We start from the raw sequence: 18,732 nt of genomic DNA, 5'->3' as shown, positions 1-18,732 counted from the left end.
GCCTGCAAAGGCAGCACTCCGTGCGAAGGCAGTGCTACGTGCGAAGGATGCACTCCATGCTAAGGCTGCACTCCTTGCGAAAGCTGCACTCCTTGCGGAGGCACCACCCATTGCTAAGGCAGCACTCCTTGCGAAAGCAGCGCTCCTAGCAAAGGCTGCACCCTTTGTGAAGGCAGCACTTCTTACGAAGGCAGCATTCCCTGTGAAGGCAGCACTCTGTGCGAAGGCATCACTACTTGCGAAGGCAGCATTCCTTGCGAAGGCACCTCCCATTGGGAAGGCAGCACTCCCTGCGAAGACAGCACCCCTAGCGAAGGCAGCACTCCCTGCGACGCCAGCAGTCTGTGCTTAGGCAGCACTCCGTGCGAAGGCAGCACAACGTGTGAAGGCTGCACTGCATGCGAAGGCAGCAATCCTTGCCAAGGCAGTAACCCTTGCGAAGGCAGCAACCCTTGCGAAGGCAGCACTCCTTGCGAAGGAAGCACTCCTTGCGAAGGAAGCACTACGTGCGAAGGCTGCACTCTGTGCGAAGGCAGCACTCCGTGCGAAGGCAGCACTCCTTGCGAATGATGCACTCTGTGCGAAGGCAGCACTCCGTGCGAAGGCAGCACTCCTTGCGAAGGATGCACTCCATGTGAAGGCAGCACTCCGTGCAAAGGCAGCACCCCTTGCGAAAGCAGCACTCCTTGCGTAGGCACTTGCGAAGGAAGTAATCTTTGCGAATGCAGCACTCCTTGCGAATGCAGCACTCCTTGCGAAGGTAGCACTCCTTGCGAAGGCAGCACTCCATGTGAAGGCAGCACTCCATGAAAAGGCAGCACACCATGCAAAGGCAGCACTCCATGCAAAGGCAGCACTCCATGCGAAGGCAGCACTCCTTGCGAAGGATGCACTCCATGCGAAGGCAGCACTCCATGCGAAGGCAGCACTCCATGCGAAGGCAGCACTCCATGCGAAGGCAGCACTCCTTGCGAAGGCAGCACTCCTTGCGAAGGCAGCACTCCTTGCGGAGGCAGCACTCCTTGCGGAGGCAGCACTCCTTGCGAAGGCAGCAATCCTTGCGAAGGCAGCACTCCTTGCGAAGGATGCACTCCTTGCTTAGGCTGCACTCCTTGCGAAGGCTGCACTCCTTGCGAAGGCTGCACACCTTGCGAAGGCTGCACTCCTTGCGAAGGCTGCACTCCTTGCGAAGGCTGCACTCCTTGCGAAGGCTGCACTCCTTGCGAAGGCTGCACTCCTTGCGAAGGCTGCACCCCTTGCGAAGGCTGCACTCCTTGCGAAGGCTGCACACCTTGCGAAGGCTGCACTCCTTGTGAAGGCTGTACTCCTTGCGAGGGCTGCACTCCTTGCGAAGGCTGCACTACTTGCGAAGGCTGCACTCCTTGCGAAGGCTCCACTCCTTGCGAAGGCTGCAGTCCTTGCGAAGGCTGCATTCCTTGCGAAGGCTGAACTCCTTGCGAAGGCTGCACTCCGAGCGAAGGCTGCACTCCTTGCGAAGGCTGCACTCTTTGCGAAGGCTGCACTCCTTGCGGAGGCTGCACTCCTTGCGAAGGTTGCACTCCTTGCGAAGGCTGCACTCCTTGCGAAGGCTGCACTCCTTGCGAAGGCTGCACTCCTTGCGAAGGCTGCACTCCTTGCGAAGGCTGCACTCCATGCGAAGGCTGCACTCCATGCGAAGGCTGCACTCCATGCGAAGGCTGCACGCCATGCGAAGGCTGCACTCCATGCGAAGGCTGCTCTCCATGCGAAGGCTGCACTCCATGCGAAGGCTGCCCTCCTCGCAAAGGCTTCACTCTGTTCGAAGGCTGCACTCCATGCGAAGGCTGAACTCCTTGCGAAGGCTGCACTCCTTGCCAAGGCTGCACACCTTGCGAAGGCTGCAATAATTGCGAAGGCTGCACTCCTTGCGAAGGCTGCACTCCTTGCGAAGGCTGCACTCCTTGCGAAGGTTGCACTCCTTGCGACGGCTGCACTCCTTGCGAAGGCTGCACTCCTTGCTTAGGCTGCACTCCTTGCGAAGGCTGCACTCCTTGCGAACGCTGCACACCTTGCGAAGGCTGCACTCCTTGCGAAGGCTGCACTCCTTGCGAAGGCTGCACTCCTTGCGAAGGCTGCACTCCTTGCGAAGGCTGCACTCCTTGCGAAGGCTGCACTCCTTGCGAAGGCTGCTCTCCTTGCGAAGGCTGCACTCCTTGCGAAGGATGCACTCCTTGCGAAGGCTGCACTCCTTGCAAAGGCTGCATTCCTTGTGAAGACTGCACTCCTTGCGAAGGCTGCACTCCTTGCGAAGGCTGCACTCCTTGCGAAGGCTGCACTCCTTGCGAAGGCTGCACTCCTTGCGAAGGCTGCACTCCTTGCGAAGGCTGCACACCTTGCGAAGGCTACACTCCTTGCGAAGGCTGCACTCCATGCAAAGGCTGCACTCCTTGCGAAGACTGCCCTCCTTGCGAAGGCTGCACCCCTTGCGAAGGCTGCACCCCTTGCGAAGGCTGCACTCCTTGCGAAGGCTGCACTCCTTGCGAAAACTGCACTCCTTGCGAAGGCTGCACTCCTTGCGAAGGCTGCACTCCTTGCGAAGGCTGCACTCCTTGCGAAGGCTGCACTCCTTGCGAAGGCTGTACTCGTTGTGAAGGCTGCACTCCTTGCGAATCCTGCACTACTTGCGAAGGCTGCACTCCTTGCGAAGGCTCTACTCCTTGCGAAGGCTGCACTCTTTGCGAAGACTGCACTCGTTGCGAAGGCTGCACTCCTTGCGAAGGCTGCACTCCTTGCGAAGGCTGCACTCCTTGCGAAGGCTGCACTCCTTGCGAAGGCTGCTCTCCTTGCGAAGGCTGCACTCCTTGCGAAGGCTGCACTCCTTCCGAAGGCTGCACTCCTTGCGAAGGCTGCACTCCTTGCGAAGGCTGCACTCATTGCGAAGGCTGCACTCATAGCGAAGGCTGCACTCCTTGCGAAGGTTGCACTCCTTGCGAAGGCTGAACTCCTTGCGAAGGCTGCACTCCTTGCGAAGGCTGCTCTCCATGCGAAGGCTGCACCCCATGCGAAGGCTGCACTCCATGCGAAGGCTGCACTCCATGCGAAGGCTGCCCTCCTCGCAAAGGCTTCACCCTGTTCGAAGGCTGCACTCCTTGCAAAGGCTATATTCCGTGTGAATGCTGCACCCCATTCGAAGGCTACTGTCCTTGCGAATGCAGCACACCTTGCAAAGGCTGTATTCCGTGTGAAGGCTGCATTCCATGCGAATGCTGCACTCCTTGCGAAGGCTGCACTCCTTGCGCAGGCTGCACTCCTTGCGAAGGCTGCACGCCTTGCGAAGGCTGCACTCCTTGCGAAGGCTGCACTCCTTGCGAAGGCTGCACACCTTGCGAAGGCTTCACTCCTTGCGAAGGCTGCACTCCTTGCGAAGGCTGCACTCCTTGCGAGGGCTGCACTCCTTGCGATGGCTGCACTCCTTGCGATGGCTGCACTTCGTGGGATGGCTGCACTCCTTGCGAAGGCAGCACTTTTTGCGAAGGCAGCACTCTTTGCGAAGGCAGCACTCCTTGCTAAGGCAGCACTCCTTGCGAAGGGAGCACTCCTTGCGAAGGCAGCACTGCCTGCAAAGGCAGCACTCCGTGCAAAGGCAGTTCTACGTGCGAAGGATGCACTCCATGCTAAGGCTGCACTCCTTGCGAAAGCTGCACTCCTTGCGGAGGCACCACCCATTGCTAAGGCAGCACTCATTGCGAAAGCAGCGCTCCCAGCAAAGGCTGCACCCTTTGTGAATGCAGCACTTCTTACGAAGGCAGCATTCCCTGTGAAGGCAGCACTCTGTGCGAAGGCAGCACTACTTGCGAAGGCAGCACTCCTTGCGAAGGCACTTCCCATTGGGAAGGCAGCACTCCCTGCGAAGACAGCACCCCTAGCGAAGGCAGCACTCCCTGCGACGCCAGCAGTCTGTGCTTAGGCAGCACTCCGTGCGAGGGCAGCACAACGTGTGAAGGTTGCACTGCATGCGAAGGCAGCAATCCTTGCCAAGGCAGCAACCCTTGCGAAGGCAGCAACCCTTGCGAAGGCAGCACTCCTTGCGAAGGAAGCACTCCTTGCGAAGGAAGCACTACGTGCGAAGTCTGCACTCTGTGCGAAGGCAGCACTCCGTGCGAAGGCAGCACTCCTTGCGAAGGATGCACTCCGTGCGAAGGCAGCACTCCGTGCAAAGGCAGCACCCCTTGCGAAAGCAGCACTCCTTGCGTAGGCACTACTCCTTGCGAAGGAAGTAATCTTTGCGAATGCAGCACTCCTTGCGAATGCAGCACTCCTTGCGAAGGCAGCACTCCTTGAGAAGGCAGCACTCCATGCAAAGGCAGCACTCCATGCAAAGGCAGCACTCCATGCAAAGGCAGCACTCCATGCAAAGGCAGCACTCCATGCAAAGGCAGCACTCCATGCGAAGGCAGCCCTCCATGCGAAGGCAGCACTCCATGCGAAGGCAGCACTCCATGCGAAGGCAGCACTCCATGCGAAGGCAGCACTCCTTGCGAAGGCAGCACTCCTTGCGAAGGCAGCACTCCTTGCGAAGGCAGCACTCCTTGCGGAGGCAGCACTCCTTGCGGAGGCAGCACTCTTTGCGCAGGCAGCACTCCTTGCGAAGGCTGCACTCCTTGCGAAGGCTGCACTCCTTGCGAAGGCTGCACTCCTTGCTTAGGCTGCACTCCTAGCGAAGGCTGCACACCTTGCGAACGCTGCACACCTTGCGAAGGCTGCACTCCTTGCGAAGGCTGCACTCCTTGCGAAGGCTACACTCCTTGCGAAGGCTGCACTCCTTGCGAAGGCTGCACTCCTTGCGAAGGCTGCACTCCTTGCGAAGGCTGCACTCCTTGCGAAGGCTGCACTCCTTGCGAAGGCTGCACTCCTTGCGAAGGCTGCACTCCATGCGAAGGCTGCACTCCATGCGAAGGCTGCCCTTGTCGCAAAGGCCTCACTCTGTTCGAAGGCTGCACTCCTTGCAAAGGCAGTATTCCGTGTGAATGCTGCACCCCATTCGAAGGCTACTGTCCTTGCGAATGGAGCACACCTTGCAAAGGCTGTATTCCGTGTGAAGGCTGCATTCCATGCGAATGCTGCACTCCTTGCGAAGGCTGCACTCCTTGCGAAGGCTGCACACCTTGCGAAGGCTGCACTCCTTGCGAAGGCTCATTCCTTGCGAAGGCTGCACTCCTTGCGAAGGCTGCACTCCTTGCGAAGGCTGCACTCCTTGCGAAGGCTGCACTCCTTGCAAAGGCTGCACTCCTTGCAAAGGCTGCACTCCTTGCGAAGGCTGCACTCCTTGCGAAGGCTGCACTCCATGCGAAGGCTGCACTCCATGCGAAGGCTGCACTCCATGCGAAGGCTGCACTCCATGCGAAGGCTGCACTCCATGCGAAGGCTGCACTCCATGTGAAGGCTGCACTCCATGCGAAGGCTGCACTCCATGCGAAGGCTGCCCTCCTCGCAAAGGCTTCACTCTGTTCGAAGGCTGCACTCCTTGCAAAGGCTGTATTCTGTGTGAATGCTGCACCCCATTCGAAGTCTACTGTCCTTGGGAATGCAGCACACCTTGCGAAGGCAGCACACCTTGCGAAGGAAGCACTCCTTGCGAAGGAAGCACTACGTGCGAAGGCTGCACTCTGTGCGAAGGCAGCACTCCGCGCGAAGGCAGCACTCCTTGCGAAGGCTGCACACCTTGCGAAGGCTGCAATCCTTGCGAAGTCTGCACTCCTTGCGAAGGCTGCACTCCTTGCGAAGGCTGCACTCCTTGCGAAGGCTGCACACCTTGCGAAGGCTGCAATCCTTGCGAAGGCAGCACTCCTTGCGAAGGCAGCACTCCTTGCGGAGGCAGCACTCCTTGCGGAGGCAGCACTCCTTGCGAAGGCAGCACTCCTTGCGAAGGCTGCACTCCTTGCGAAGGCTGCACTCCTTGCGAAGGCTGCACTCCTTGCGAAGGCTGCACACCTTGCGAAGGCTGCAATCCTTGCGAAGTCTGCACTCCTTGCGAAGGCTGCACTCCTTGCGAAGGCTGCACTCCTTGCGACGGCTGCACTCCTTGCGAAGGCTGCACTCCTTGCGAAGGGTGCACTCCTTGCTTAGGCTGCACTCCTTGCGAAGGCTGCACTCCTTGCAAAGGCTGCACACCTTACGAAGGCTGCACTCCTTGCGAAGGCTGCACTCCTTGCGAAGGCTGCACCCCTTGCGAAGGCTGCACTCCTTGCGAAGGCTGCACTCCTTGCGAAGGCTGCACTCCTTGCGAAGGCTGCACTCCTTGCGAAGGCTGCACACCTTGCGAAGGCTGCACTCCTTGCGAAGGCTGTACTCCTAGCGAGGGCTGCACTCCTTGCGAAGGCTGCACTACTTGCGAAGGCTGCACTCCTTGCGAAGGCTCTACTCCTTGCGAAGGCTGCACTCCTTGCGAAGGCTGCACTCCTTGCGAAGGCTGCACTCCTTGCGAAGGCTGCACTCCGTGCGAAGGCTGCACTCCTTGCGAAGGCTGCACTCTTTGCGAAGGCTGCACTCCTTGCGAAGGCTGCACTCCTTGCAAAGGCTGCACTCCTTGCGAAGGCTGCACTCCTTGCGAAGGCTGCACTCCTTGCGAAGGCTGCACTCCTTGCGAAGGCTGCACTCCTTGCGAAGGCTGCACTCCTTGCGAAGGCTGCACTCCTTGCGAAGGCTGCACTCCTTGCGAAGGCTGCACACCTTGCGAAGGCTGCACTCCTTGCGAAGGCTGTACTCCTTGCGAGGGCTGCACTCCTTGCGAAGGCTGCACTACTTGCGAAGGCTGCACTCCTTGCGAAGGCTCTACTCCTTGCGAAGGCTGCACTCCTTGCGAAGTCTGCACTCCTTGCGAAGGCTGCACTCCGTGCGAAGGCTGCACTCCTTGCGAAGGCTGCACTCCTTGCGAAGGCTGCACTCCTTGCGAAGGCTGCACTCTTTGCGAAGGCTGCACTCCTTGCGAAGGCTGCACTCCTTGCGAAGGCTGCACTCCTTGCGAAGGCTGCACTCCTTGTGAAGGCTGCACTCTTTGCGAAGGCTGCACTCCTTGCGAAGGCTGCACTCCTTGCGAAGGCTGCACTCCTTGCGAAGGCTGCACTCCATGCGAAGGCTGCACTCCATGCGAAGGCTGCACTCCATGCGAAGGCTGCACGCCATGTGAAGGCTGCACTCCATGTGAAGGCTGCTCTCCATGCGAAGGCTGCACTACATGCGAAGGCTGCCCTCCTCGCAAAGGCTTCACTCTGTTCGAAGGCTGCACTCCTTGCAAAGGCTGTATTCTGTGTGAATGCTGCACCCCATTTGAAGGCTACTGTCCTTGCGGATGCTGCACACCTTGCGAAGGCAGCACTCGTTGCGAAAGAAGCACTCCTTGCGAAGGAAGCACTATGTGCGAAGGCTGCACTCTGTGCGAAGGCAGCACTCCGTGCGAAGGCAGCACTCGTTGCGAAGGATGCACTCCGTGCGAAGGCTGCACTCCTTGCGAAGGCTGCACACCTTGCGAAGGCTACACTCCTTGCGAAGGAAGCAATCTTTGTGAATGCAGCACTCCTTGCGAATGCAGCACTCCTTACGAAGGCAGCACTCCTTGCGAAGGCAGCACTCCATGCGAAGGCAGCACTCCATGCAAAGGCAGCACTCCATGCGAAGGCAGCACTCCATGCAAAGGCAGCACTCCATGCAAAGGCAGCACTCCATGCGAAGGTAGCACTCCATGCGAAGGCAGCACTCCATGCAAAGGCAGCAATCCATGCGAAGGCAGCACTCCATGCGAAGGCAGCACTATATGCGAAGGCAGCACTCCTTGCGAAGGCTGCACTCCTTGCGAAGGCTGCACTCCTTGCGAAGGCTGCACTCCTTGCGAAGGCAGCACTCCTTGCGGAGGCAGCACTCCTTGCGAAGGCAGCACTCCTTGCGAAGGCTGCACTCCTTGCGAAGGCTCACTCCTTGCGAAGGCTGCACTCCTTGCGAAGGCTGCACACCTTGCGAAGGCTGCAATCCTTGCGAAGTCTGCACTACTTGCGAAGGCTGCACTCCTTGCGAAGGCTGCACTCCTTGCGACGGCTGCACTCCTTGCGAAGGCTGCACTCCTTGCGAAGGGTGCACTCCTTGCTTAGGCTGCACTCCTTGCGAAGGCTGCACTCCTTGCGAACGCTGCACACCTTACGAAGGCTGCACTCCTTGCGAAGGCTGCACTCCTTGCGAAGGCTGCACTCCTTGCGAAGGCTGCACTCCTTGCGAAGGCTGCACTCCTTGCGAAGGCTGCACTCCTTGCGAAGGCTGCACTCCTTGCGAAGGCTGCACACCTTGTGAAGGCTGCACTCCTTGCGAAGGCTGTACTCCTTGCGAGGGCTGCACTCCTTGCGAAGGCTGCACTACTTGCGAAGGCTGCACTCCTTGCGAAGGCTCTACTCCTTGCGAAGGCTGCACTCCTTGCGAAGGCTGCACTCCTTGCGAAGGCTGCACTCCTTGCGAAGGCTGCACACCTTGCGAAGGCTGCACTCCTTGCGAAGGCTGCACTCCTTGCGAAGGCTGCACTCCTTGCGAAGGCTGCACTCCTTGCGAAGGCTGCACTCCTTGCGAAGGCTGCACCCCTTGCGAAGGCTGCACTCCTTGCGAAGGCTGCACACCTTGCGAAGGCTGCACTCCTTGCGAAGGCTGTACTCCTTGCGAGGGCTGCACTCCTTGCGAAGGCTGCACTACTTGCGAAGGCTGCACTCCTTGCGAAGGCTCCACTCCTTGCGAAGGCTGCAGTCCTTGCGAAGGCTGCATTCCTTGCAAAGGCTGAACTCCTTGCGAAGGCTGCACTCCGAGCGAAGGCTGCACTCCTTGCGAAGGCTGCACTCTTTGCGAAGGCTGCACTCCTTGCGAAGGCTGCACTCCTTGCGGAGGCTGCACTCCTTGCGAAGGTTGCACTCCTTGCGAAGGCTGCACTCCTTGCGAAGGCTGCACTCCTTGCGAAGGCTGCACTCCTTGCGAAGGCTGCACTCCTTGCGAAGGCTGCACTCCATGCGAAGGCTGCACTCCATGCGAAGGCTGCACTCCATGCGAAGGCTGCACGCCATGCGAAGGCTGCACTCCATGCGAAGGCTGCTCTCCATGCGAAGGCTGCACTCCATGCGTAGGCTGCCCTCCTCGCAAAGGCTTCACTCTGTTCGAAGGCTGCACTCCATGCGAAGGCTGAACTCCTTGCGAAGGCTGCACTCCTTGCCAAGGCTGCACACCTTGCGAAGGCTGCAATAATTGCGAAGGCTGCACTCCTTGCGAAGGCTGCACTCCTTGCGAAGGCTGCACTCCTTGCGAAGGTTGCACTCCTTGCGACGGCTGCACTCCTTGCGAAGGCTGCACTCCTTGCTTAGGCTGCACTCCTTGCGAAGGCTGCACTCCTTGCGAACGCTGCACACCTTGCGAAGGCTGCACTCCTTGCGAAGGCTGCACTCCTTGCGAAGGCTGCACTCCTTGCGAAGGCTGCACTCCTTGCGAAGGCTGCACTCCTTGCGAAGGCTGCACTCCTTGCGAAGGCTGCTCTCCTTGCGAAGGCTGCACTCCTTGCGAAGGATGCACTCCTTGCGAAGGCTGCACTCCTTGCGAAGGCTGCATTCCTTGTGAAGGCTGCACTCCTTGCGAAGGCTGCACTCCTTGCGAAGGCTGCACTCCTTGCGAAGGCTGCACTCCTTGCGAAGGCTGCACTCCTTGCGAAGGCTGCACTCCTTGCGAAGGCTGCACACCTTGCGAAGGCTACACTCCTTGCGAAGGCTGCACTCCATGCAAAGGCTGCACTCCTTGCGAAGACTGCCCTCCTTGCGAAGGCTGCACCCCTTGCGAAGGCTGCACCCCTTGCGAAGGCTGCACTCCTTGCGAAGGCTGCACTCCTTGCGAAAACTGCACTCCTTGCGAAGGCTGCACTCCTTGCGAAGGCTGCACTCCTTGCGAAGGCTGCACTCCTTGCGAAGGCTGCACTCCTTGCGAAGGCTGTACTCGTTGTGAAGGCTGCACTCCTTGCGAAGGCTGCACTACTTGCGAAGGCTGCACTCCTTGCGAAGGCTCTACTCCTTGCGAAGGCTGCACTCTTTGCGAAGACTGCACTCCTTGCGAAGGCTGCACTCCTTGCGAAGGCTGCACTCCTTGCGAAGGCTGCACTCCTTGCGAAGGCTGCACTCCTTGCGAAGGCAGCTCTCCTTGCGAAGGCTGCACTCCTTGTGAAGGCTGCACTCCTTCCGAAGGCTGCACTCCTTGCGAAGGCTGCACTCCTTGCGAAGGCTGCACTCATTGCGAAGGCTGCACTCATTGCGAAGGCTGCACTCCTTGCGAAGGTTGCACTCCTTGCGAAGGCTGAACTCCTTGCGAAGGCTGCACACCTTGCGAAGGCTGCTCTCCATGCGAAGGCTGCACCCCATGCGAAGGCTGCACTCCATGCGAAGGCTGCACTCCATGCGAAGGCTGCCCTCCTCGCAAAGGCTTCACCCTGTTCGAAGGCTGCACTCCTTGCAAAGGCTATATTCCGTGTGAATGCTGCACCCCATTCGAAGGCTACTGTCCTTGCGAATGCAGCACACCTTGCAAAGGCTGTATTCCGTGTGAAGGCTGCATTCCATGCGAATGCTGCACTCCTTGCGAAGGCTGCACTCCTTGCGAAGGCTGCACTCCTTGCGAAGGCTGCACGCCTTGCGAAGGCTGCACTCCTTGCGAAGGCTGCACTCCTTGCGAAGGCTGCACACCTTGCGAAGGCTTCACTCCTTGCGAAGGCTGCACTCCTTGCGAAGGCTGCACTCCTTGCGAGGGCTGCACTCCTTGCGATGGCTGCACTCCTTGCGATGGCTGCACTTCGTGGGATGGCTGCACTCCTTGCGAAGGCAGCACTTTTTGCGAAGGCAGCACTCTTTGCGAAGGCAGCACTCCTTGCTAAGGCAGCACTCCTTGCGAAGGGAGCTCTCCTTGCGAAGGCAGCACTGCCTGCAAAGGCAGCACTCCGTGCAAAGGCAGTTCTACGTGCGAAGGATGCACTCCATGCTAAGGCTGCACTCCTTGCGAAAGCTGCACTCCTTGCGGAGGCACCACCCATTGCTAAGGCAGCACTCATTGCGAAAGCAGCGCTCCCAGCAAAGGCTGCACCCTTTGTGAATGCAGCACTTCTTACGAAGGCAGCATTCCCTGTGAAGGCAGCACTCTGTGCGAAGGCAGCACTACTTGCGAAGGCAGCACTCCTTGCGAAGGCACTTCCCATTGGGAAGGCAGCACTCCCTGCGAAGACAGCACCCCTAGCGAAGGCAGCACTCCCTGCGACGCCAGCAGTCTGTGCTTAGGCAGCACTCCGTGCGAGGGCAGCACAACGTGTGAAGGTTGCACTGCATGCGAAGGCAGCAATCCTTGCCAAGGCAGCAACCCTTGCGAAGGCAGCAACCCTTGCGAAGGCAGCACTCCTTGCGAAGGAAGCACTCCTTGCGAAGGAAGCACTACGTGCGAAGTCTGCACTCTGTGCGAAGGCAGCACTCCGTGCGAAGGCAGCACTCCTTGCGAAGGATGCACTCCGTGCGAAGGCAGCACTCCGTGCAAAGGCAGCACCCCTTGCGAAAGCAGCACTCCTTGCGTAGGCACTACTCCTTGCGAAGGAAGTAATCTTTGCGAATGCAGCACTCCTTGCGAATGCAGCACTCCTTGCGAAGGCAGCACTCCTTGAGAAGGCAGCACTCCATGCAAAGGCAGCACTCCATGCAAAGGCAGCACTCCATGCAAAGGCAGCACTCCATGCAAAGGCAGCACTCCATGCAAAGGCAGCACTCCATGCGAAGGCAGCCCTCCATGCGAAGGCAGCACTCCATGCGAAGGCAGCACTCCATGCGAAGGCAGCACTCCATGCGAAGGCAGCACTCCTTGCGAAGGCAGCACTCCTTGCGAAGGCAGCACTCCTTGCGAAGGCAGCACTCCTTGCGGAGGCAGCACTCCTTGCGGAGGCAGCACTCTTTGCGCAGGCAGCACTCCTTGCGAAGGCTGCACTCCTTGCGAAGGCTGCACTCCTTGCGAAGGCTGCACTCCTTGCTTAGGCTGCACTCCTAGCGAAGGCTGCACTCCTTGCGAACGCTGCACACCTTGCGAAGGCTGCACTCCTTGCGAAGGCTGCACTCCTTGCGAAGGCTACACTCCTTGCGAAGGCTGCACTCCTTGCGAAGGCTGCACTCCTTGCAAAGGCTGCACTCCTTGCGAAGGCTGCACTCCTTGCGAAGGCTGCACTCCTTGCGAAGGCTGCACTCCTTGCGAAGGCTGCACTCCATGCGAAGGCTGCACTCCATGCGAAGGCTGCCCTCGTCGCAAAGGCCTCACTCTGTTCGAAGGCTGCACTCCTTGCAAAGGCAGTATTCCGTGTGAATGCTGCACCCCATTCGAAGGCTACTGTCCTTGCGAATGGAGCACACCTTGCAAAGGCTGTATTCCGTGTGAAGGCTGCATTCCATGCGAATGCTGCACTCCTTGCGAAGGCTGCACTCCTTGCGAAGGCTGCACACCTTGCGAAGGCTGCACTCCTTGCGAAGGCTCATTCCTTGCGAAGGCTGCACTCCTTGCGAAGGCTGCACTCCTTGCGAAGGCTGTACTCCTTGCGAAGGCTGCACTCCTTGCAAAGGCTGCACTCCTTGCAAAGGCTGCACTCCTTGCGATGGCTGCACTCCTTGCGAAGGCTGCACTCCATGCGAAGGCTGCACTCCATGCGAAGGCTGCACTCCATGCGAAGGCTGCACTCCATGCGAAGGCTGCACTCCATGCGAAGGCTGCACTCCATGTGAAGGCTGCACTCCATGCGAAGGCTGCACTCCATGCGAAGGCTGCCCTCCTCGCAAAGGCTTCACTCTGTTCGAAGGCTGCACTCCTTGCAAAGGCTGTATTCTGTGTGAATGCTGCACCCCATTCGAAGTCTACTGTCCTTGGGAATGCAGCACACCTTGCGAAGGCAGCACACCTTGCGAAGGAAGCACTCCTTGCGAAGGAAGCACTACGTGCGAAGGCTGCACTCTGTGCGAAGGCAGCACTCCGCGCGAAGGCAGCACTCCTTGCGAAGGCTGCACACCTTGCGAAGGCTGCAATCCTTGCGAAGTCTGCACTCCTTGCGAAGGCTGCACTCCTTGCGAAGGCTGCACTCCTTGCGAAGGCTGCACTGCTTGCGAAGGCTGCACACCTTGCGAAGGCTGCAATCCTTGCGAAGGCAGCACTCCTTGCGAAGGCAGCACTCCTTGCGGAGGCAGCACTCCTTGCGGAGGCAGCACTCCTTGCGAAGGCAGCACTCCTTGCGAAGGCTGCACTCCTTGCGAAGGCTGCACTCCTTGCGAAGGCTGCACTCCTTGCGAAGGCTGCACACCTTGCGAAGGCTGCAATCCTTGCGAAGTCTGCACTCCTTGCGAAGGCTGCACTCCTTGCGAAGGCTGCACTCCTTGCGACGGCTGCACTCCTTGCGAAGGCTGCACTCCTTGCGAAGGGTGCACTCCTTGCTTAGGCTGCACTCCTTGCGAAGGCTGCACTCCTTGCGAAGGCTGCACACCTTACGAAGGCTGCACTCCTTGCGAAGGCTGCACTCCTTGCGAAGGCTGCACCCCTTGCGAAGGCTGCACTCCTTGCGAAGGCTGCACTCCTTGCGAAGGCTGCACTCCTTGCGAAGGCTGCACTCCTTGCGAAGGCTGCACACCTTGCGAAGGCTGCACTCCTTGCGAAGGCTGTACTCCTAGCGAGGGCTGCACTCCTTGCGAAGGCTGCACTACTTGCGAAGGCTGCACTCCTTGCGAAGGCTCTACTCCTTGCGAAGGCTGCACTCCTTGCGAAGGCTGCACTCCTTGCGAAGGCTGCACTCCGTGCGAAGGCTGCACTCCTTGTGAAGGCTGCACTCTTTGCGAAGGCTGCACTCCTTGCGAAGGCTGCACTCCTTGCAAAGGCTGCACTCCTTGCGAAGGCTGCACTCCTTGCGAAGGCTGCACTCCTTGCGAAGGCTGCACTCCTTGCGAAGGCTGCACTCCTTGCGAAGGCTGCACTCCTTGCGAAGGCTGCACTCCTTGCGAAGGCTGCACTCCTTGCGAAGGCTGCACACCTTGCGAAGGCTGCACTCCTTGCGAAGGCTGTACTCCTTGCGAGGGCTGCACTCCTTGCGAAGGCTGCACTACTTGCGAAGGCTGCACTCCTTGCGAAGGCTCTACTCCTTGCGAAGGCTGCACTCCTTGCGAAGGCTGCACTCCTTGCGAAGGCTGCACTCCGTGCGAAGGCTGCACTCCTTGCGAAGGCTGCACTCCTTGCGAAGGCTGCACTCCTTGCGAAGGCTGCACTCTTTGCGAAGGCTGCACTCCTTGCGAAGGCTGCACTCCTTGCGAAGGCTGCACTCCTTGCGAAGGCTGCACTCCTTGTGAAGGCTGCACTCCTTGCGAAGGCTGCACTCCTTGCGAAGGCTGCACTCCTTGCGAAGGCTGCACTCCTTGCGATGGCTGCACTCCATGCGAAGGCTGCACTCCATGCGAAGGCTGCACTCCATGCGAAGGCTGCACGCCATGTGAAGGCTGCACTCCATGTGAAGGCTGCTCTCCATGCGAAGGCTGCACTACATGCGAAGGCTGCCCTCCTCGCAAAGGCTTCACTCTGTTCGAAGGCTGCACTCCTTGCAAAGGCTGTATTCTGTGTGAATGCTGCACCCCATTTGAAGGCTACTGTCCTTGCGGATGCTGCACACCTTGCGAAGGCAGCACTCGTTGCGAAAGAAGCACTCCTTGCGAAGGAAGCACTACGTGCGAAGGCTGCACTCTGTGCGAAGGCAGCACTCCGTGCGAAGGCAGCACTCGTTGCGAAGGATGCACTCCGTGCGAAGGCTGCACTCCTTGCGAAGGCTGCACACCTTGCGAAGGCTACACTCCTTGCGAAGGAAGCAATCTTTGTGAATGCAGCACTCCTTGCGAATGCAGCACTCCTTACGAAGGCAGCACTCCTTGCGAAGGCAGCACTCCATGCGAAGGCAGCACTCCATGCAAAGGCAGCACTCCATGCGAAGGCAGCACTCCATGCAAAGGCAGCACTCCATGCAAAGGCAGCACTCCATGCGAAGGTAGCACTCCATGCGAAGGCAGCACTCCATGCAAAGGCAGCAATCCATGCGAAGGCAGCACTCCATGCGAAGGCAGCACTATATGCGAGGGCAGCACTCCTTGCGAAGGCTGCACTCCTTGCGAAGGCTGCACTCCTTGCGAAGGCTGCACTCCTTGCGAAGGCAGCACTCCTTGCGGAGGCAGCACTCCTTGCGAAGGCAGCACTCCTTGCGAAGGCTGCACTCCTTGCGAAGGCTCACTCCTTGCGAAGGCTGCACTCCTTGCGAAGGCTGCACACCTTGCGAAGGCTGCAATCCTTGCGAAGTCTGCATTCCTTGCGAAGGCTGCACTCCTTGCGAAGGCTGCACTCCTTGCGACGGCTGCACTCCTTGCGAAGGCTGCACTCCTTGCGAAGGGTGCACTCCTTGCTTAGGCTGCACTCCTTGCGAAGGCTGCACTCCTTGCGAACGCTGCACACCTTACGAAGGCTGCACCCCTTGCGAAGGCTGCACTCCTTGCGAAGGCTGCACTCCTTGCGAAGGCTGCACTCCTTGCGAAGGCTGCACTCCTTGCGAAGGCTGCACTCCTTGCGAAGGCTGCACTCCTTGCGAAGGCTGCACACTTTGCGAAGGCTGCACTCCTTGCGAAGGCTGTACTCCTTGCGAGGGCTGCATTCCTTGCGTAGGCTGCACTACTTGCGAAGGCTGCACTCCTTGCGAAGGCTCTACTCCTTGCGAAGGCTGCACTCCTTGCGAAGGCTGCACTCCTTGCGAAGGCTGCACTCCTTGCGAAGGCTGCACTCCGTGCGAAGGCTGCACTCCTTGCGAAGGCTGCACTCCTTGCGAAGGCTGCACTCCTTGCGAAGGCTGCACTCCTTGCGAAGGCTGCACTCCTTGCGAAGGCTGCACTCCTTGCGAAGGCTGCACTCCTTGCGAAGGCTGCACTCCTTGCGAAGGCTGCACTCCTTGCGAAGGCTGCACAGCTTGCGAAGGCTACACTCCTTGCGAAGGCTGCACTCCTTGCAAAGGCTGCACTCCTTGCGAAGGCTGCACTCCTTGCGAAGGCTGCACTCCGTGCGAAGGCTGCACTCCGTGCGAAGGCTGCACTCCGTGCGAAGGCTGCACTCCGTGCGAAGGCTGCAGTCCGTGCGAAGGCTGCACTCCGTGCGAAGGCTGCACTCCTTGCGAAAGCTGCACTCCTGGCGACGGCTGCACTCCTTGTGAAGGCTGCACTCCTTGCGAAGACTGCCCTCCTTGCGAAGGCTGCACCCCTTGCGAAGGCTGCACTCCTTGCGAAGGCTGCACTCCTTGCGATGGCTGCACTCCTTGCGAAAACTGCACTCCTTGCGAAGGCTGCACTCCTTGCGAAGGCTGCACTCCTTGCGAAGGCTGCACTCCTTGCGAAGGCTGCACTCCTTGCGAAGGCTGCACTCCTTGCGAAGGCTGCACTCCTTGCGAAGGGTGTACTCCTTGCAAAGGCTGCACTCCTTGCGAAGGCTGCACTACTTGCGAAGGCTGCACTCCTTGCGAAGGCTCTACTCCTTGCGAAGGCTGCACTCCTTGCGAAGGCTGCATTCCTTGCGAAGGCTGCACTCCTTGCGAAGGCTGCACTCCTTGCGAAGGCTGCACTCCTTGAGAAGGCTGCACTCCTTGCGAAGGCTGCTCTCCTTGCGAAGGCTGCACTCCTTGCGAAGGCTGCACTCCTTGCAAAGGCTGCACTCCTTGTGAAGGCTGCACTCCTTGCGAAGGCTGCACTCCTTGCGAAGGCTGCACTCCTTGCGAAGGCTGCACTCATTGCGAAGGCTGCACTCCTTGCGAAGGCTGCACTCCTTGCGAAGGCTGAACACCTTGTGAAGGCTGCACTCCTTGCGAAGGCTGCTGTCCATGCGAAGGCTGCACCCCATGCGAAGGCTGCACTCCATGCGAAGGCTGCACTCCATGCGAAGGCTGCCCTCCTCGCAAAGGCTTCACCCTGTTCGAAGGCTGCACTCCTTGCAAAGGCTGTATTCCGTGTGAATGCTGCACCCCATTCGAAGGCTACTGTCCTTGCGAATGCAGCACACCTTGCAAAGGCTGTATTCCGTGTGAAGGCTGCATTCCATGCGAATGCTGCACTCCTTGCGAAGGCTGCAATCCTTGCGAAGGCTGCACTCCTTGCGAAGGCTGCACGCCTTGCGAAGGCTGCACTCCTTGCGAAGGCTGCACTCCTTGCGAAGGCTGCACACCTTGCGAAGGCTTCACTCCTTGCGAAGGCTGCACTCCTTGCGAAGGCTGCACTCCTTGAGAGGGCTGCACTCCTTGCGATGGCTGAGCTCCTTGCGATGGCTGCAACTCGTGGGATGGCTGCACTCCTTGCGAAGGCAGCACTCCTTGCGAAGGCAGCACTCTTTGCGAAGGCAGCACTCCTTGCTAAGGCAGCACTCCTTGCGAAGGGAGCACTCCTTGCGAAGGCAGCACTGCCTGCAAAGGCAGCACTCAGTGCAAAGGCAGTTCTACGTGCTAAGGATGCACTCCATGCTAAGGCTGCTTTCCTTGCGAAAGCTGCACTCCTTGCGGAGGCACCACCCATTGCTAAGGCAGCACTCCTTGCGAAAGCAGCGCTCCTAGCAAAGGCTGCACCCTTTGTGAAGGCAGCACTTCTTACGAAGGCAGCATTCCCTGTGAAGGCAGGACTCTGTGCGAACGCAGCACTACTAGCGATGGCAGCACTCCTTGCGAAGGCACCTCCCCTTGGGAAGGCAGCACTCCCTGCGAAGACAGCACCCCTAGCGAAGGCAGCACTCCCTGCGACGCCAGCAGTCTGTGCTTAGGCAGCACTCCATGCGAAGGCAGCAGAACGTGTGAAGGTTGCACTGCATGCGAAGGCAGCAATCCTTGCCAAGGCAGCAACCCTTGCCAAGGCAGCAACCCTTGCGAAGGCTGCACACTGTGCGAAGGCAGCACTCCGTGCGAAGGCAGCACTCCTTGCGAAGGATGCACTCCGTGCGAAGGCAGCACTCCGTGCAGAGGCAGCACCCCTTGCGAAAGCAGCATTCCTTGCGTATGCACTACTCCTTGTGAAGGAAGTAATCTTTGCGAATGCAGCACTCCTTGCGAATGCAGCACTCCTTGCGAAGGCAGCACTCCTTGCGAAGGCAGCACTCCATGCGAAGGCAGCACTCCATGCAAAGGCAGCACTCCATGCAAAGGCAGCACTCCATGCAAAGGCAGCACTCCATGCAAAGGCAGCACTCCATGCGAAGGCAGCACTCCATGCGAAGGCAGCACTCCATGCGAAGGCAGCACTCCATGCGAAGGCAGCACTCCATGCGAAGGCAGCACTCCTTGCGAAGGCAGCTCTCCTTGCGAAGGCAGCACTCCTCGCGAAGGCAGCACTCCTTGTGGAGGCAGCACTCCTTGCGGAGGCAGCACTCCTTACAAAGGCAGCACTGCCTGCAAAGGCAGCACTCCGTGCAAAGGCAGCACTCCGTGCGAAGGCAGTGCTACGTGCGAAGGATCCACTCCATGCTAAGGCAGCACTCCTTGCAAAAGCTGCACTCCTTGTGATGGCACCACCCATTGCTAAGGCAGCACTACTTGCGAAAGCAGCGCTCCTAGCGAAGGCTGCACCCTTTGTGAAGGCAGCACTACTTGCGAAGGCAGCACTCCTTGCGAAGGCACCTCCCCTTGGGAAGGCAGCACTCCCT

At 59.2% G+C, this 18,732-nt stretch overlaps 5 protein-coding genes across 5 annotated transcripts; 2 read left to right on the top strand and 3 right to left on the bottom strand.

Annotated features, from left to right (window-relative positions):
* Positions 1 to 502: 502 nt before the first annotated feature.
* Positions 503 to 1,762, bottom strand: LOC126159908 (uncharacterized). The gene is made up of 2 exons (XM_049916714.1): positions 1,365 to 1,762; positions 503 to 1,283 (listed from the first exon to the last, which is right to left on the bottom strand). Exons 1-2 carry the CDS (start codon positions 1,760 to 1,762, stop codon positions 503 to 505), a joined length of 1,179 nt encoding a protein of 392 aa, XP_049772671.1.
* Positions 1,763 to 1,789: 27 nt separating this feature from the next.
* LOC126159907 (G2/mitotic-specific cyclin-B3-like) lies at positions 1,790 to 3,040 on the bottom strand. Its single transcript, XM_049916713.1, has 2 exons — positions 2,694 to 3,040; positions 1,790 to 2,651 (listed from the first exon to the last, which is right to left on the bottom strand). The coding sequence occupies exons 1-2, from the start codon at positions 3,038 to 3,040 to the stop codon at positions 1,790 to 1,792; spliced, it is 1,209 nt and encodes a 402-aa protein (XP_049772670.1).
* Positions 3,041 to 3,439: 399 nt separating this feature from the next.
* LOC126159906 (60S ribosomal protein L22-like) lies at positions 3,440 to 3,946 on the top strand. The gene has a single exon (XM_049916712.1). It carries the CDS (start codon positions 3,440 to 3,442, stop codon positions 3,944 to 3,946), a length of 507 nt encoding a protein of 168 aa, XP_049772669.1.
* Positions 3,947 to 9,149: 5,203 nt separating this feature from the next.
* LOC126159905 (G2/mitotic-specific cyclin-B3-like) lies at positions 9,150 to 10,400 on the bottom strand. The gene is made up of 2 exons (XM_049916711.1): positions 10,054 to 10,400; positions 9,150 to 10,011 (listed from the first exon to the last, which is right to left on the bottom strand). The coding sequence occupies exons 1-2, from the start codon at positions 10,398 to 10,400 to the stop codon at positions 9,150 to 9,152; spliced, it is 1,209 nt and encodes a 402-aa protein (XP_049772668.1).
* A 399-nt stretch (positions 10,401 to 10,799) lies between these two features.
* LOC126159904 (60S ribosomal protein L22-like) lies at positions 10,800 to 11,306 on the top strand. The gene has a single exon (XM_049916710.1). It carries the CDS (start codon positions 10,800 to 10,802, stop codon positions 11,304 to 11,306), a length of 507 nt encoding a protein of 168 aa, XP_049772667.1.
* The last annotated feature ends 7,426 nt before the right edge of the window (positions 11,307 to 18,732 follow it).

Source organism: Schistocerca cancellata, unplaced genomic scaffold (assembly GCF_023864275.1).
Source record: "Schistocerca cancellata isolate TAMUIC-IGC-003103 unplaced genomic scaffold, iqSchCanc2.1 HiC_scaffold_1150, whole genome shotgun sequence".
Classification (NCBI taxonomy): Eukaryota; Metazoa; Arthropoda; class Insecta; order Orthoptera; family Acrididae; genus Schistocerca; species Schistocerca cancellata.
The sequence above is the reverse complement of the archived record's forward strand: the minus strand, read 5'-3'. Positions and strand labels throughout refer to the sequence as shown.

Excerpts from the sequence above, each read along its gene's own strand:
- LOC126159908 (XM_049916714.1), bottom strand. The coding sequence starts at position 1,762 with ATGGAGTGCAGCCTTCGCATGGAGAGCAGCCTTCGCATGGAGTGCAGC. Across the intron at positions 1,284-1,364 it reads AAGGAGTGCAGCCTTCGCAA|CCTTCGCAAGGAGTGCAGCC; the intron begins GTAGTGCAGCCT and ends CAAGGTGTGCAG.
- LOC126159907 (XM_049916713.1), bottom strand. The coding sequence starts at position 3,040 with ATGGGGTGCAGCCTTCGCATGGAGAGCAGCCTTCGCAAGGAGTGCAGC. Across the intron at positions 2,652-2,693 it reads GAGTGCAGCCTTCGCAAGGA|GATTCGCAAGGAGTGCAGCC; the intron begins GTAGAGCCTTCG and ends CAAGTAGTGCAG.
- LOC126159906 (XM_049916712.1), top strand. The coding sequence starts at position 3,440 with ATGGCTGCACTCCTTGCGATGGCTGCACTTCGTGGGATGGCTGCACTC.
- LOC126159905 (XM_049916711.1), bottom strand. The coding sequence starts at position 10,400 with ATGGGGTGCAGCCTTCGCATGGAGAGCAGCCTTCGCAAGGTGTGCAGC. Across the intron at positions 10,012-10,053 it reads GAGTGCAGCCTTCGCAAGGA|CCTTCGCAAGGAGTGCAGCC; the intron begins GTAGAGCCTTCG and ends CAAGTAGTGCAG.
- LOC126159904 (XM_049916710.1), top strand. The coding sequence starts at position 10,800 with ATGGCTGCACTCCTTGCGATGGCTGCACTTCGTGGGATGGCTGCACTC.